Source organism: Buteo buteo, chromosome 4, assembly GCF_964188355.1.
Source record: "Buteo buteo chromosome 4, bButBut1.hap1.1, whole genome shotgun sequence".
Lineage (NCBI taxonomy): Eukaryota > Metazoa > Chordata > Aves > Accipitriformes > Accipitridae > Buteo > Buteo buteo.
The window spans coordinates 52,077,561-52,094,474 of NC_134174.1; the positions used below are offsets into that span (position 1 = coordinate 52,077,561).

Below are 16,914 nucleotides of genomic sequence, written 5' to 3' on the forward strand. Positions count from 1 at the left end.
CCTAGCATTTGTTGTCAGTAATAAACCTTCTTCCTAGCCTTTTAAACACTTAATTTTTTTTCCTTGTTTCAGCTTCTCTACTCACCTTTATTCTCTCCCCACCTCATATTTTTTGTTTCAGTCTGCCCTTTCTGCATCCCAGCTCTAACCTTTGTTAGCATCTGGGGAAAGAAATTACAGCTTAGAAGTCCCCTCCAACTCTACTCATTTTGCCAGATTGTTATACTCTCTCTTATGGAAATCAGTGCTAAATAGTTGTCAGAAAACTTACTTGACAAATTTATACTTGAACATATACATACTGGAGGTCTTTCCTATGTACGCATTCAAAAAAAAAAAAAGAAACAAAGCTTGTAACTAACTAAAGCTCGTTAGACAAAGTTTATAAGGGAATTATAAGCACAGCAAGGGCCAATCTGCCTAGAACCAATTTCAAAGCAACAAAAATACAGTAAATTCCTTTAACAGGTCACTATTTTCTCCCTAGCATGTCACTTGTAAACAGGTTGGGGGTGGTAGTTTGGTTTTGTTTTTAACTGCTCTATGAGGAAAAGGAGGGGGTGGGGAATCTACAATGGGAAACTTATTTTGTCAGGCTCAAACTTGAAGTAGTAAAAAAATATTGTGTCCAACAGCTTCCTTTTAAGGCCTTGCTATTTTGGGTAGTATTCTATTTGTGAACTGAAAATGTTTCTCTACAGAAGAATAGCCATGTTTTGTTTATAGGAATAACTGTGCCTATAAATATTTGCAATGCTTTCTTTTAAAGTTCTGAATCTTTTTCTGATTTATAGTGGCAGAAGTATACTGAAATTAAGTTGCGAGTGTGCAAGAGCACAACATAGCCTATAGCAACTTATTACTGGCATACCTGTGAAAGGGAACACAATTTGAGATGCAGATTCCAGGGAAGACTGCAGAAAAAGCAATTTAGTATTGAACAACAGGTAAAACAAACATAACTGTCATGTCCACATGTCCATTTGTAAGTACAGAACATATTCTAGTAGGTACAGATGTAAATTTTAACACTTGTGCTCTAAAACTAGAACTACACCAGTTTGCATTCAAGAAGATTGTTCGGTTGGAAGACTAACATCTTGAATCAGAACTGCAATTTCTCCCATTCGTCTTAATGGGAAGGTAAAAGCAAAGTGTGACTTTGGTTCTTTCTGTCCTTCCCCACAACATCTGTTTAAATCAGAATTGTCATGTTATGCATTCCTGTAATACCCTCCCTCTTTCTACCTTTATACACCCGATATGCACCTATAGCAGTCCTAACTGAAAGGACACATTAACCTTCCTAAGCAGGAAGAAGACAGCCAAGCCACAAGTCAGTAAGAATCTAGATGAAACTGCTGAGACCCCCTACAAACATTTCAAAGTATTACAAAGCACAGCAGACATTTTAATTCATTGCACTTGATATCAAGGAGTTCTTAAGGAATACAAGTCCTTACAATGTTTATTCATTTTCTATTTACATCAAGAAACCCTAAATTTACTGTAAGAACAAACAACACAACACTACTGATAATTTTTCCTCTTAAGACAGTTTTTTGCTGCATTAAAAGCAAAAAATTCACTCATTCATTTCACATCCTATTTATATCTACAACTGCTCTAAATTTGTAACTTATATTTTTATTTTTAAGCTAAAGGCTTCACAGTAGAGCTAGTTAGGTCTGTGGGTGCCAGTAAGGTCAGATGCCAACACACCACAGAAGTCTAAGGTTTATTCAGAGAATGACAGATTTAAGCATGAACATAATCTTGCTACACTGCAATTTTAACTAGTGAATTTGTCATGAACACTCTGCAGATTAAATTCTGTTCAAGTTTTCTGTTAAGGTTAGTGAGTCAAGAAAAATATGTATCTTTTCTTTAATTGCTTCATCCAATTTCTTGCCAGGCAATCATATCTGAAAACCTGAAAGACCCATGAAAAGAGCAACAAAATCCTTTACAGACTTAAACCTTTAGCAAGTCATGAATAATGAATAGTAAATTCCTTGTATTCTGTCATCAGCTTTATCTCATTCCATTGACAGCAGCTGTAGCAGAAAGGGCTAAATAAAACCATTTCGAAACAAGTATATTGGCTCTTGCCAGATTTTCCATTTTCTTGTACTGAATAAAATATGACCTTGATTCTTACCACTGAATCAAGTTGCTACTCAGATAACCTGAAATAGAAAAGGCTGACAAGGTGGAACAAAGCATTGTTTCTGATAGAAACTCAAACCTTGATGACTTTCTACAGAGCCAAATCAATACATTTTTCCACACTTCCTTGGCTTAAAAAAAAAATAAAACGAAACATACACAAAACCCAGGCCAATATAATTATTTCAGCTTTGAAAATAGGGTTACAAATGCCTTTTAGATTCAGCTGTTCAGTGGTTCACACATATGAATGGCAAGCAAAACCAGAAAACTTCTGAGAAAAAATTCTTGCAAGACTTTGTGCATGACATGCTCTAGAGCCATGAACTAAAAAGCATTTCTCCTCTCATTACAGATCCTTTGTAAAATATAAGAAATCTCTTTTAAGAAAACTTTTCTCCACTTCTCCCACATCATAAAGCACACCACTTTCCCTTAAAGCAGCAGAAATTTGCTGATATCTTGCTATCTGATTAAAGCATCCTTGTTCTGCTAAGCAGTGACTAAGTGGCTTATTGCAACTGAATTTCACATCCAAAAAGAAAAAAGTGAAAAGGCTGAAACATAACTGATAGCAATGATAGCACAGAGAGCCAATGCAGTAAGGGGTGAAAATGTATCTTGGAAGAAACGACTGAAAGCACTCCAGTAACTGGCCATAAAAAGGCACTGTTCCAAAGGATGACCCACAAATCTGCTCTTTGGAAGAGGCAATTTTTCATGAGTTTCTATAACCAATTTTTATGCACAGTCTATACTGACAGATAAAATATCCTTGATGAAGAATAGTGATAAGCTTCCACTAAAACTGCCAACTACACTCTAAATACTGTAAGATCATGTTTAAGTGGGAAGACTAGGATGTAGGAAAAAATCAAGGGAGTAGCATACAACACAGGTAGGCTGCTTTGGAGCTGGCTGGAATTTTAGTAGGGGAACACAGCACACTGTTCTCTCAAAAAGCAAGAAAAACAATGCATTGCAAATGCTACTGCTAAGCACTTCCTTTTCTTGAGTTTGAAGGAACCAGCAGGAATAAAATTCTTGTGCTAGAGGGCCACTACCAGTCACAATAGAATGCAAGCCTAGCCTACATATCCCTGATAAAGGCTGCAAAGATGAGAGTATCGTTTAACTCAAGAAATGCTAGCTTACATCATGCTTCACAGAGGAGATTAAGTGCTGGAAGAGATGAACTCAGCTACAAAGCCTAAATTATCATGAAGACTTCAACAGCAGAATGCATACAGACCTATCTTCCACAATGGTGGAAGTTTGTCAGCAGAGGAAGACTGGAACAGGATTGTAGATGGAGCACCACTCTTTCCCCAGTATTTTCCTGGCCCATCACACACAGTAGAAAATACTTTTATCTTCAACCCAAGCTCTGTCTCCCAAACTCAAAAAATCCTTACACTATCCTAAGGGGAAAAAACACACATGCAGAGTGAGGAACAGAGATACCAGTACAAAAATAGCAATCTTAAGATGCTCCATCATGACTTCTGCAGTTACTTTCTAAGTCAGCATGGCATAGCAGCCATATGCCGGTCTGTATCATTCAACTAGAAAACATGCTGTCACCTCAAAACAAAGTCTAAAATCTTCAAAGGAAGTTCCTGAAAGTCATCTGACCTAATACCCAATTCTGCTCTGCCTAGTCATCAAGGATAGGGTGTAATGCTGAGTAAAGGAGAAGTTGATGATAATCTAGAAACAACAGTAACTAGACTTTACTACAAAAGTAGTGCTTTCATTAAAAACAGCAGGAAAGGTTAGAGAACATCAAGCTAATGTTGGTCTGAACACATGGCCACAAAAGTGGTATGCATATATAGGTTCTGACTTCCTCTAACCCCAGGATGGCATTGTTTAAACTAGATTTTAAAAAGCTTTAATAAAAGCCCATGGATGACTAAAACCTAATAAGCAGACACATTAAAACAAAACATATAATTTACTAGAAAGTGTACCAGAAAGATCTAGTGATTACCAGAAGTTCAACTTAAACTTATTTATATATTCTCAATTATAGCTCCAATTAAGGAAAAGTACTTTACACTTGAGTTAACCACACTATATAAAGGCAGAGCTATGAGTAAAGGACAGTTCACAGAATCCTGCTGGCAACTTTCTAGCTTGTGGATAAAATTAAACCTTTGACTAAAAGTCACCACCTATTGTGCTTGAATCGTGCCTTACAAGGCTTTTATGGCCTTTACTTCTACCCAACTTCGAATAAGAAATCCCCCACAGATTTAGCTATCTCATTGCGTTTTACTCTCTAGTTTGTCAAAGACGATCTAGACTATTGGTAAAAAAACCTACCTTCCATTCTGGACAAATGGAACTTTTGCAACCAGTTATTCAGGCATATCCCTTTGGCAAAGACTTCAAAATTCAGTTCTCTTAAAGGCTTTGTTTAATATTAGTGCACTCTCACTTTTTCAAAAGGAAAATCTGAGAAGTCACCAAAGCTCAACAGCCTTGCTGCGAGCCTCTAAATATACAAAGAACTTTGTTGTTATTTGTTTTATTAAGGGGAGGAAAACAGGGCCCTCCTAAAAATATGCAAAGGACAAATCAGGTAAAACTATTACTCATACAATAAGCACCTTATTACTAAAACATTACATACTTTGCTAATTAAAGCGTTGTTCTTATATACATTAGCAGCTTGGCATACAACTCTAACAATTTAAGCTACTGAGTGCCTGCTAGGGGGCAGTAACACTGATTCTTACCATCATGTTTAGGAAGAAAAATAAAAGTGATTAAAACCAAGTGGAAAAAGAAAAACCAAACAACAAAACCAAAACAAAGAACCCCATACACACACACAAAACAATTTACTTCCAGAACTGAAATAGGCCATGAACAACATGATTTGAAAAGAAAAGCTGAACAAGTAGTTAGGTATGTACGTAGCTAGCAAACACTGAAGAATTCTAATAGCATGAAGTTAATGCATAAAACGTTTCATGGATTTTTTTATAATGGAGATAGCATACTATACAGGGAAAACATTTTCTTAAGCATTGTTTGACAAAGCTGTCAAAAAAATCACAAACATAAAAAGTAAAAGATATGAAGCAACTAGCAAATTATGTTTTAGAGGCTATTTAAAGTTACTTCCTTGAATGCTCCTTTAAACATCTTAATTATGTATTAATTGCCTGTAATATTCACAGAATTGTATAGCAGTATGTCTGAAAGCTCCTCCTGACGAGGAAAGTGGAAAAAAAACCTGAAGAAATTCCTTTAAGCCTTATCTTCTCTCAATGTCTAACTGCAAAGCAGCATAATGTCAAGGTATAACTGAAGTAGTAAGAGGCTCCATCAGCTTGAATTCATATACTAATATTTACACTGGCTGAAGAAAGAAAAGCTGCTAGCATGTTCTAGATACTGCAAGTACATTAGATGGAAAAAGACCAGACACAACCTTCTCTAACAGATAACATGACCTACTAGGAAGGCAGGGCACCCAACTACTGACAAGGTGAACTATCTTATTTATGTACAAATAAGATTCAAAGGAGGGTGGGTTATTATTTGAGGCTAAAAAAATTTGTCTTAGTTCTAGCAATACTGCCAGATTTAGCAAAGGAAGACAGCTTCAGACCTCAGAGTAGTTTGAAAAGCCATTCTTGCTGTAAATCATCTGCAATCTACTGTATTAAATTCTTACAGCAGTCCTCACTCCCTAGGGATATTACACATTTCACTGTGTGCTAAACTTTGAGTTTTGACTGTCTCCATGGTTTCAAATACATTGGATTTACTTGCCAGATAATAAAAATATAACGAACAAGTAACTACATGTGTTTAACTTCAATCATTTGAGGTGTCCTGGAAAAAGTATCTTCAACTATACCCTTGATTGCAGTCAGCACAACCTGAATTCTACTCTTTTTAAGAAAAAAAGAGCACTTGCATCATTGTTTTCAGTAGCTCAGTCAATAACCTCTCCAGTTAGACAGTGACACTTAAACCAAGACATACAAAATGTTGGTGGTGGTGGTGGGGAAACAAAAAACAACCAACAACTTTTAATTGAGAACAGTGTGCAGAAAATGACTCATTTGGCTCTTCAACTTACTAAATGACCACAGTTGAATAAAGGGAAGATTTGTGTGAAAAATATCAATGCAGACAGCAGAAAATTGATCTGAAGTTCTAGAACACAGGAGGTTGTTTCTTAGTAAAAAGAGACTCAAAGTATGCTATGATGCTCTAAGATACTGCTATAGCTTAATTACATATACAAAAGATTCCCCAGTCAATGTTCCCAAAAAACAACTTCCTAACATTATTGAAGAGTTTAAAAATACTAGCACTGAGGCTGACCTTGACATCAAAACAATTATGCTTACAGCATACTGCTTGCTTGAAAATGCTGTCTATGGACCAAGGCTAGGAATCACTGCACAACTGCTTCACTGCTTTGTCAGAATTCTGTAATTAGCTATGCCATTCAATGAACAAAACTCTATCCATTTTTCCTCTATTAGCCAGGACGTAAGTTAAAGCAAATGTTTAGCTGACTTAAAGGAATTTAACCTTTATTCCTTCAAGTTCTGAGACAAGGGATAACAAATGTTGGCCTTTTGTATCTCCTGGAAGATTTACTTTTCCATAACAGAAGGTTAACACATACTTATTAGCTTCCTTAATTGAGTACTAACCATATCTGTGTTTTCAAAGATTGGTATCAAGATGTTTTAAATCTGCTGTTTTAAACTGGAATGTTTGATAAAATTCCCTGTCTCAAAAAGAAGAAAAAAAAAAAGTAGTTGCTATTAAACTACCATTAAACAATGTTACTTTGCACTGGGGGAAAGGGGAAGAGAGTTGCATCAGAAAAGTACCAGTACTGCTATTTGTGGTACATCTACGCAGTAGATGACAGATGTTACAAATATCAGGATCAACATACATACAGAATAGACCAACTCGGACATGTCTAAAATGATAACCATCTCGACATTAACCTGTTGCTGTGACAAGCAAAAGATAAGAAATGTAAAATCATGCAAGTCTGTGTTATGCAAGCAGAATCTCCTGCAGCAGTTTTCCAGTATCACACAGGTAATGTAAAAATACAAATTAATCTTTAGGCACAATATCTTTAGTTACAAAAGTAAATACATTAGCAGAGACTTAATCTGTTAGAAACCAAACTTGTGGCTACTCACTTTACATTCCATTCTTAGGCAAGGTAATTGTGAAATAAAAGTTCAATTTTTGTATTATGTGTGCTTAGAGAGTTTCATGGTTAAACTGACCATACAGGGTAAGCAATTTTTCTGTTATGTTCTTCCAAAGAAAAGAGAAGAAAAATAGGAAGCATTGTCCTAAAGCTGCAAAAATTGGCAGGAAGACTCCAAAGCAAGCAAACTGCTTTGAACTCAAGAGTTTATATAACAGACACTATTACTCAAGTTATTCTCAGTTTATAACTTCTATTTTTATCAGTATAAGAGAGCAAACCAAAAAGCTCTACTGAAGTCAGTCGACTTATATACTCCTAATATACATAATAAAAACTGAATAATTTGAGACCTAAAAATTACCAAAAAAAATTTAAATGCCAAGAAGATATACTCTTGGGACATTAATACCTCAAGAACAACAAAACCAACCACTCAAATGTAGCAGACATTGAAAATTTGGAAATGTCTTTACTCTGAATAAATGTGAACAAAACTCCAAGGTGTCTGATCATAAAATTAAGTAACTCTGCTCAGCACTCTGTAGAATTGACTGCATGACTCACCAGTAGCACAGTCACAAGCACTCAGCACATGGCCTTCTGTAATTATATCCTTCACAGAAGGCTAATTTATGTTGGCACATTTCAGTCCAATATAAAATATCTGCTTCTAAACAAAAGTATTCAGATCCCAGGAGCAGGCATTTATAACGGGAGAAACAAATGAGGTGATATCAGAGAGGTATGTAAAGACAACATTACAGCTTTAAAATAGAGGTTCTAATCTTTTTTCTAGAAAGATTGTGAAGAAATAATTACTATATTAAAATGGCTTTAAAAAAATAAATCACTCAATGCCAGCCCCTCTTGTCTATAACAACTCTATTATTCACTACCACCACACTGTGTTAACACTTTCTTTTAATACATACACCTTGAAGAAGAGATGCATGACCAAAGGGAGAAACAGGCACAGATCCATAAACCGAGAACACTAAATAGTTCATAATGGTCATCAGCAATCAACCACCTAAAAGCCTAGAAACACTAACTACACTTATCCAAAAAGTTTGCTTCCTGTGACAGTTGTTTCCAAACAAAAGCATATCCCAAGATTCCATGGTTAGCCCTTAAATCAATTGGTATTGGCTTATTATAGGGAAACTGTTATATAGCAGGCCAGTTTAATTTTAATCAGTTAAGATAATTAAGATTTTAAATTATGAAGAAATGAACACCTAGTCCCAGATTTAATACAACTTCAGTACAGACTTTTTTTAAACCAGCATTTAGAAGTGGAGATTTTGATTGGAATTTTTCTTATCCTATATTAGAGTTAGGCAGGAGGTGTACAATCCTTCCCCCAGAATCACTGACACAAAAATCCTGAGCCTAAGCATTTTCATTGAACAGTAGAAAGCTATCAACGAAAAGCACTCATATTAGTATTAAAATAACAAGAGAGCAAAAAATCTTGGAGAAAAGGAAAAAACAAGATCCCAGTCCAAGTAGACAAGAAGTCATCTTAACTTTTAGGTACAGATTTCAGAGCAGATGCTAAAAAAGTCTAAGTGCAGATTTGCCAGAAGATATTAGTGGACTGTACCTCCCATACTGGCACTTCCAGCACAGTATGCTTCTATCGTGCAGTGCAAATAGAGCCCTAATACTGTGTGGTCTCCCTATGTAAATTGGGGTTGCTTCTAGACCTAGTATCATAGAATTATTTGGATTAGAAGGGATGACAGGAGGTCTCTAGTCAGACTTCTTTGCCAGGGCAGAATCAACACTATGAATTCATACCAGATTGTCAGAGCTTTCTCCCTCTGGGTCTTGAAAAGCCCCGTGAACAGAGATCCAGAGCTGCCCTGGGCAACCTGCTCCGAAGCTGGCCTGCATTGCTCTCCATCCTCACATGGTGAAACCTTCTCTATTCAAATTTGTGGTTGTTACTTCTCATCACCCTGCCAGGAACCTTCAAGAAGAGCGAGACTGTCTCCTGAACAACCTCCTCGGTAGGTATTAGAAGGTTATTAGGTCTCCCCAAGCCACCTCTTCTTCAGGTTAAGCAGGCCCAGTTCCCTCTATCTTTTCCTCGTAAGTCATGTGCTCCAGCCCCTTGACCATCTTGTGTAACCTTAGTAACAGTTTCATTTAGAAACACTAGCCAGATACAGTTTGCTTTAAAGAACTTAACCACTTCAGATTGGGTCTTCTCATTCTTCTGCACTGAAGATGGATTTGCTACTTGTGGTTAACCACAAGTGCCAGTAAAAAATGAGCAAGTCATGCACTCTTTTCATAAAGATAGGTATTACATCCTATAACAAGCTAGTACCCAACTCATTCTGTTGCTGAGAGGAAGAAAATGAGGTGCATCAAAAAGCTCTTACCACTTTAACACAAGGAACTTCCCATCCACTCTGCAGTACAGTAAGACCATAAGCAGGTTAAGATGTCAGAAGCACCAAGCAAACAAGTCCTAAACAGCTGGCATATTCATTACCACTTCAGGTATTACTTAAAAAGGTGTTCCAAAATTAATACCTGAACCTTTTAATGGATCTTTCTCTGTAAATTATTATACATATAACATACTTATTCAATGCATTTGCATTAATTGTCAAAAGCTTTAACTTCAGCGAGCACTGATGCCAAAGGAAACATACCATGCCAAAGGAAACAATCACAGTTAAGGACTATTATAGAGGTCTGAGCACTTTTACATGGAAGATATCAATAAACATGTTTTTGTATAGCTTTTTTAGATGAAGCAGATACAACACCTGAAAATATTTGAATGCTTTGATAATACATGGAATACTAAGATTTTTAGTACCAAAAATGATAAATAGTCTCTCAGGAGTTTCCCCACACTTAAATAGGAGGAATAATTGCCTACTGTCTGAAGGTAGAAGTTAACAGTTAAGCAGCAATTAAAACATGTATGTTTGCTCCTAAGCTTATCAAAGAAGACATCAAAGACAGAAATATAATGCACATAAGATAACAGTCAAAAGGTTAAGATAGTTTATAAATAATGTGCTGATGCTTTTATAATACAGATGGGCAAAAGGCATTCTACAGGTCTACAATAAGTCTTCACTAATCTTTACTGATAAGACACAGGAAGAACTCAATCTACGCAGAACCTCTGGCATAAAGAGAACTGGAATAGCAAGGAATGTACCTGGGATGAAGCAATAATGGAGAAGTCAAGCTATTAGAAAGTTATTACCGTTTCAAACTTTCATTCTTCAAACACACTAAGACATATGTAATTTTGCTTTTTCCTTCCTGTATCAACATCAGCTTCCAATCAGTTCAGGTAAAGACAGGGAAAAACACCTTGTTTCCTTCCTGGTAGAGATTAACACAGCACAGCCCATTCTTTTTTCTTATACTCTCTTCTTTCTAAGAACGCATAATCTACTCTAGAGGAACAACAGAAAGCCAGGTACTTCTAGTTGCTGATAGACTTCGACCAGAAGCCAGGGAAAGTCCTCATTCAAAAAAAATTAATTTAACTGTGTTGTGTAGAACATAAACAATTCCTTCAGATAGGGCAATAAAGAGAAGCATGCTTAATCAGCGCAAGTAGAATAAACAGACTAACTGCAGAGACAGTAAATAGTTTGCAAAAAGTAAAAATACTACATAAATTCTGTAAAGTGTTTTATGTTGTTTATTACTCTGTATATCTTATCTGGTTGAACTCCACTCCTATAAAGATTTACTCATGTCAACTTTAGTTGGTGAGATTACTCACAGCACACAACATCCAGAACAAGTTAAAGGAGTTCAGAATAAAGGTCTTTAGTGAAGGACCACGCTGCACCAATTACATTGCCTAGGTTGTAGCATTAAGGTCTTAATCCAAACCTGTGTCTTTGGTTACTAAAGTATCAGCAGTTAATTCTGCAAATAAACCTAAATCAGTGCCCATGCTTCCAAAGAGGGAAGGAAAAGATTCATAACAACACCAACACCAGCACACATGCTAACTAGAATGAAAGGAGCAACTGAAAACTATGTACAAAAGCATTGCATATGCTTTTCTTTAAAAAAAGAGAAAATTACTATGGAATCAGATGACAGTTCAGAAAACTGAAATAGAAAACCCATGAATTCTCTGTTTTGCAACTTTAGAACCTCAATTGCTAGCATTCTTCTGACAAATCAGTGCTCTGGCAAAGACAACATTTAGTTGCAACAGTATTCCTCTCTTGATAGTATAAGTAATTTCTTAAGCCAGCTACAATTCTGCATTTTATATTTTAATTGCTTTTAAAGTCTACCTGCAATTTCGACTCTATTGTCTCCTTTAAATAAGGAATGGCAAGGTTAGAGGAAAACACAGTCATATGATGCTGCTTTAGTTTCTATCAAGGAGGGCTGCGTATCGACCACAGTTGAACCAACTAGTATTTGTTCAGAAAATAAAGCATGCTAATTCAAAAGTTAAACCATGCTAAAATTACCACTACACTACTACATCTAAAATTACCACCTGCAGCATGTACCTGCACAAGCCTTCAACAGATTTTTTTTATCACATTTTGACTAACATCTTTGAATACTGAAAAAACAGAAGGCAAAAGTGACCACATTCTGGCCAGCTGGCAAATATAAGGGAAGGAAGGAGCAGGAGTTGTCTTTAATTTAGATAGTATAAGGAGTACCACAAATCACTACCACAGAACATGCTTTAAAAAAAGCCTACAAAACAAAACCCCAGCATTCTGAAGATTTGGTATAACCAATTGCAAGAGCAATCCACACATAATCCAACTAAAAACAAGAGAATAAAGCTTAAAAATGAGTACATTTTAGCATTACAGCTCACATTAAGGTAAAAATAGGCAATGACATAACTAGGAGAAAGCTGGGGTGTGGCTAAGCATTTGGTTTTGGTTGTTTGTTTGTTTTTTTTAAGACAGCAGATTGACCAGATTATCTTCACAAACAAATAAATTGGAAACGATCTGATGATACATTTATCATAAAAGTAACAATTTTTTTTTAAATTTGACCATACTGGATTTTTTTTTTAATCACTCAAATATTTACATTGTCTAGGTTTTCTCTCAACATGGGCTTGCCACTGACTTCATTATGGCAAGTACATGTTTAATAACTATTTTTCAAATCTTGTCACTTCAGAAAGCAACTGCTCAACCAACACAGTAAAAAGACAGCCTAGTAAGATGAATAGTTATTAGTTTTGTTTTCTCATATGTATTCCTAACAGCAACTCTGGCAAGACCCAGTCAAGTGTTCTGTAAGAAGGCTAAGTAGCACAGGATCACAGCCTAGCAATAACATGCAAACTATTACAGAAAGCTATAAAAATAGCAAACTGACAAGATGTAGCTATAGACATAACTTAAAACCAATCTGAATTTACACATTAGTTCTGCTTAAAAACATAACTATAAAAAATAGAAGTACAGTTAAATTATCTTTGACAAGCAAACAACACAGGAAAAATACTAAGTATTTAAAGGATTAAGTTTTTAATCAAATAGAGCACCAAAATCTGCTAGAAAGTTACCAAGAAGAATGGAAGTGTTTGAAATACGCACTAAGAAGCCAGAATACTTGTTATGACAGGTGCTACACAAGACAGCTAGAAGAAACAATTAAAAGTGTTCAACTGGAAGAACTGTTGTCAAACAGTGCTGAGAGAAAGAAAATTATAGGACCTAATTGAATAGGAAACATGAAAAAAAGCCCACAAAAGACTTAAGGGTTTTTTTATGCATTTTCAAAATTATATTTTAAAACACAAGAAGGACTGACTCAGTTCATGAACTTGGCATATTAGGCTCAAGAATTTCGCTGTAAAGGTTCAACGTCCTAATACCATTCAGAATATAATAGTTCTGGGTATTTCCTTAAAAAATGTTTTTACATTAAAAATATGTATAGCATATGAAATGGCCTCTGCCTGTTAAAATTTGACAAATGCGTTAGGATTGACTTTCAAGTGAAGTTTGCCCTATGCACTCAATAGAGTAATGTCTATAATTTCTAAGACATTTTCACATAATCTGGCAATTTTATTTAAATAAATCTTGAAAAATGTTTTTACATTGATTAACAGCATATAAAAAAACCACTGCCACATAATTTCAAATTTTTAATGGCAATTCCTATCATTCTGTAATTTATGCATTAAAACGACATGAATAAAGGGATTAAAAATAATAAAACCTCACCATTTAGACAGACCACTAACCACTGCCTTCAGGTGCACACATTAGTCCAGGAATATGGCCCTTTACCATAGATTGCAAAGAATTCTGCAGGCAGAAAGATGGTATTTTAAGACTATTATGTAGTCTGTTATTTAAACATGAGCTAGAAATAAAAAAAAATGTGACAAGAGGGATGGAAATTCCAATTTTGAGGCCATAAAGGATCATGATAATCACCTGGACTAGTTTCCTAAATGTTGCAGACCAGAGAACGCCAGAATGTAGTGTCACTTCATGGTCATGCCTACTTCTTATGCTTCTTGTATTTATGCTGTAGCCAATCCTTCAGACAAGTATAAAATCCTTAGCTAGGAATTTCAAGTAACAAGCTCCTTACACCTTAACAGCTATTTACCATCTTTGTTACAAATCCACAGTTTGCTTCCAGACTGAAATTATGCAGGGATAATAAAGGAGTATGGAGCACAAAATACATAAAAGAAAGATGAATCCCAGGCAACAATGATGAGATGCTATCCAGACACTCCTTACACTGGAGAAATCCAAATTGTTTCATTAAGGAAAAAAAACTTTAAGTCAAACAGATGTACACTCTAAGAGTCAAGAGAAGCAGCCAACTGTTCTCTCTCACAAATACATAATTAAAGAACTTGCTATAAGAGATCCGACCCTTGTATACAAAGCAGTGCATACATTCAAATCTGCAGCAACATCTTAATCCTGATACAACAGTACATCACCACTCTCAGTGTGGCCATCTAGGTATTGGAAACAAAAGAAACCCCTATTTTTTTTCCCTCCTTAACTATTAGAATCAAATTAAAGTCTTATTCACTAAAAAGCTATTTTCTGCATCTTTCACTAAGAGAGAAGAATTTTATTTAAAAGTATACACTTTGTGTTAAGTTATAATGCATTAACAGTTACTCTTAAGCTTTTGCATATGTATTTTTTCCTCTTACCCAGGAAAACAGCCATCTGTCATTAGCAATAAAGATAACAGGATAGAAGAGGCATTTCAACCCCTCAGAATCCCTACAGATGATTCATCTACAGGTTATGTCCCCTAATATTGAAGGTTTTTCTTGATCATCACTACATACAACATGAAAACAGTCATGTATGACCTTCAGAAATACCAGATGAATGAAAATTGGTTTCTTCCAATGTATCCCTGCTCCACAAACCCAGTATATAACCAAAAAATTATTTACACAGACTGCATTTTGAGGTCTTGGTTACTCCAAAATCCTTTTATTGGTATTGTACTACACTCTGAATTAAATCCAAATCCTAAATACTTGGCTCCTTACCACTCCATTCACCACTTCTCACACTACTCTTTCTAAAGTTTCCTATACTGCGCCCAATGAATTCTTATATGAAAGGCGCAGCCTCTCTTCATACCTCCTTTTATGCTACCTAGGTAGTTAAAACTTTTTCCCCACTGTCCTTGTTATTAAGAAAGCCAGGAACATTTTCCAATTGTTTTAGATGATATCAAGTTTACTAGAAGTTTACTAGAAAAAGTCTTTGCAAAGGGCCAGAGATACAAATTACAATTTCACAAAGCTGAAAGGATACAAGAATATTAAATGTACATCACAACCCACATATCCATTACACATAACAACTTAAGAACAGTAAACTGCTTTGGCCACTAGTTAACTAATTTGCCTTTTTTCAATTAACTGTTTAATCTAACAGTTGTTCGCAACACAGATTATAAACACCACCTTACTGCCATTTCCCAAAACGGTGAACTAGGACTTCATGGTATGATAGAACAGCCACAGACAGTAGGGAATCCACTCAGAATATCACGGTTTCCTAGAACTCCAAAATATAATATATTATATACAATTGGACTACAAACTTCAGGATGAAGATGAGGGTTTTTTTAGTTTCAGAGGAGTTGATTCTGCAACACTCTTCCTGATGTTCTCCTTTCTCCTCCCCCCCCATAATAGGTCTACCATCCTCCTCCCAATTCTGTCTTCCTTAACTCTTCCCTTTTATTCCCTCCATTCACAGGAAGTGTATCCAATTGAATACTTTCCTGATAGTATTTCTAAATATCTACCTCCTTCCTGCTACTTCCTGGAAATGCACTTAGGGGTCCTGGCTGCTAGCCTCCTTGGCAGGCATTGTTCTAAATTATTACCTAAATCATCCCATTGTCACCTTTCACTTCTTCAGTTTTTCTAAAACACAGGCAAACAACTTTCTCTCTCTCTCTCCCTCCCTCCAACTCACTTTTATCCTCTTTCTACATTAAACTGAAACTTCTCATCCTCACCTTCCAGGCTGCACAAGTCCTGCCCCTGCCTCACATAGTTTACATCTCCATCACTTGCCTGATGATAGCCTGTATTTCGCTAAATCCTCTTTCCTTAGAGGTGACCTGGAAAGGAGAAAAACACCAGTTTTTTTTTTTTTGCTTCCTTATGATGAAAGATTGACAGGTTCATCAATAGAAGCCAGATTCCTTTTGGGTCCTCACCTTCTGAGACACCAGGCTAGCACAACTCCTGCAATAACAGGCTACCAATGTGGTTTTGTTTTTTATAGAGTTCGGTCTTCAGGGCTTCCTGGATGACTCAAAATTACATGTAAGGAATCTAAAGCCCTCCGTGGAACAGGGTCAAAGTGCTACTTCAGATAAAAGCATAAAGAGAAAACAAGTGTAATAAAAGTGATTTAAGAGTTAGTAAGCACCTTTCCTCCCCTACAATTAAGTTAAAGTACTTTTTTAGATTGTACTTTTTTAACAGCACTCCAAAAAGCAATCGTAGGCTTTCTTCAAAGGCCATAAACCCAGCAACAAAACACACAAAGCCAGTTAAGCTTCAGTCGCCTTTTGGTGGCCTACTTTACGTACATGTCAACGCTTTCCACACCTACAGCATCCCCCAGACCCACAGAAACCGGACAGCCTTCCGCAGGTCTCCACCACTCTCCCCGGAACCCGTTTCAGCCCAGACACACCTCCTCCTGCCCAAACGCTTGCCAGAGCCATCCTTCCACACCCCACACACCGCCGCAGACGCGGCGCTGGTGCCCGCAGTACCCTCTCCTCTGATTTACGACAGAGCTCGCACGACTTCGCCCGGACCCCCAAAGCTTCCAGAGGCCAAAAGGTGACCCCGGGCCCCCGCCACCGGCCCTGGCCGGGCCCCGCCGCCATCGCGCCTCGGTCCCCCACCAGCAACGGCAGCGGGGGCCCCACGCCGGAGCTGCCCACCCCAGCTCCCCCCGCGGCCCGCCGGCCCGAAACACGCCACAGGCAGCGCGGACCCGCCGCCGCGG

At 36.8% G+C, this 16,914-nt stretch overlaps 1 protein-coding gene across 3 annotated transcripts in view; it reads right to left on the minus strand.

Annotated features, from left to right (window-relative positions):
- Window positions 1–16,914, minus strand: part of MARCHF5 (membrane associated ring-CH-type finger 5) — a 31,849-nt gene that overhangs the window by 14,539 nt on the left and 396 nt on the right. The window contains exons 2-4 of one of the 3 annotated variants that reach the window (XM_075026108.1): window positions 16,109–16,260; window positions 15,905–16,009; window positions 15,342–15,435 (exon numbers count right to left, since the gene is read on the minus strand). The exons of the other annotated variants lie outside the window; for them this stretch is intronic. Of the exons in view, the coding sequence (XP_074882209.1) occupies window positions 15,342–15,352 (11 nt within the window). The 5' untranslated portion in view covers window positions 15,353–15,435; window positions 15,905–16,009; window positions 16,109–16,260. The remainder of the gene's footprint in view (window positions 1–15,341; window positions 15,436–15,904; window positions 16,010–16,108; window positions 16,261–16,914) is intronic. 3 annotated transcript variants of the gene reach the window in all.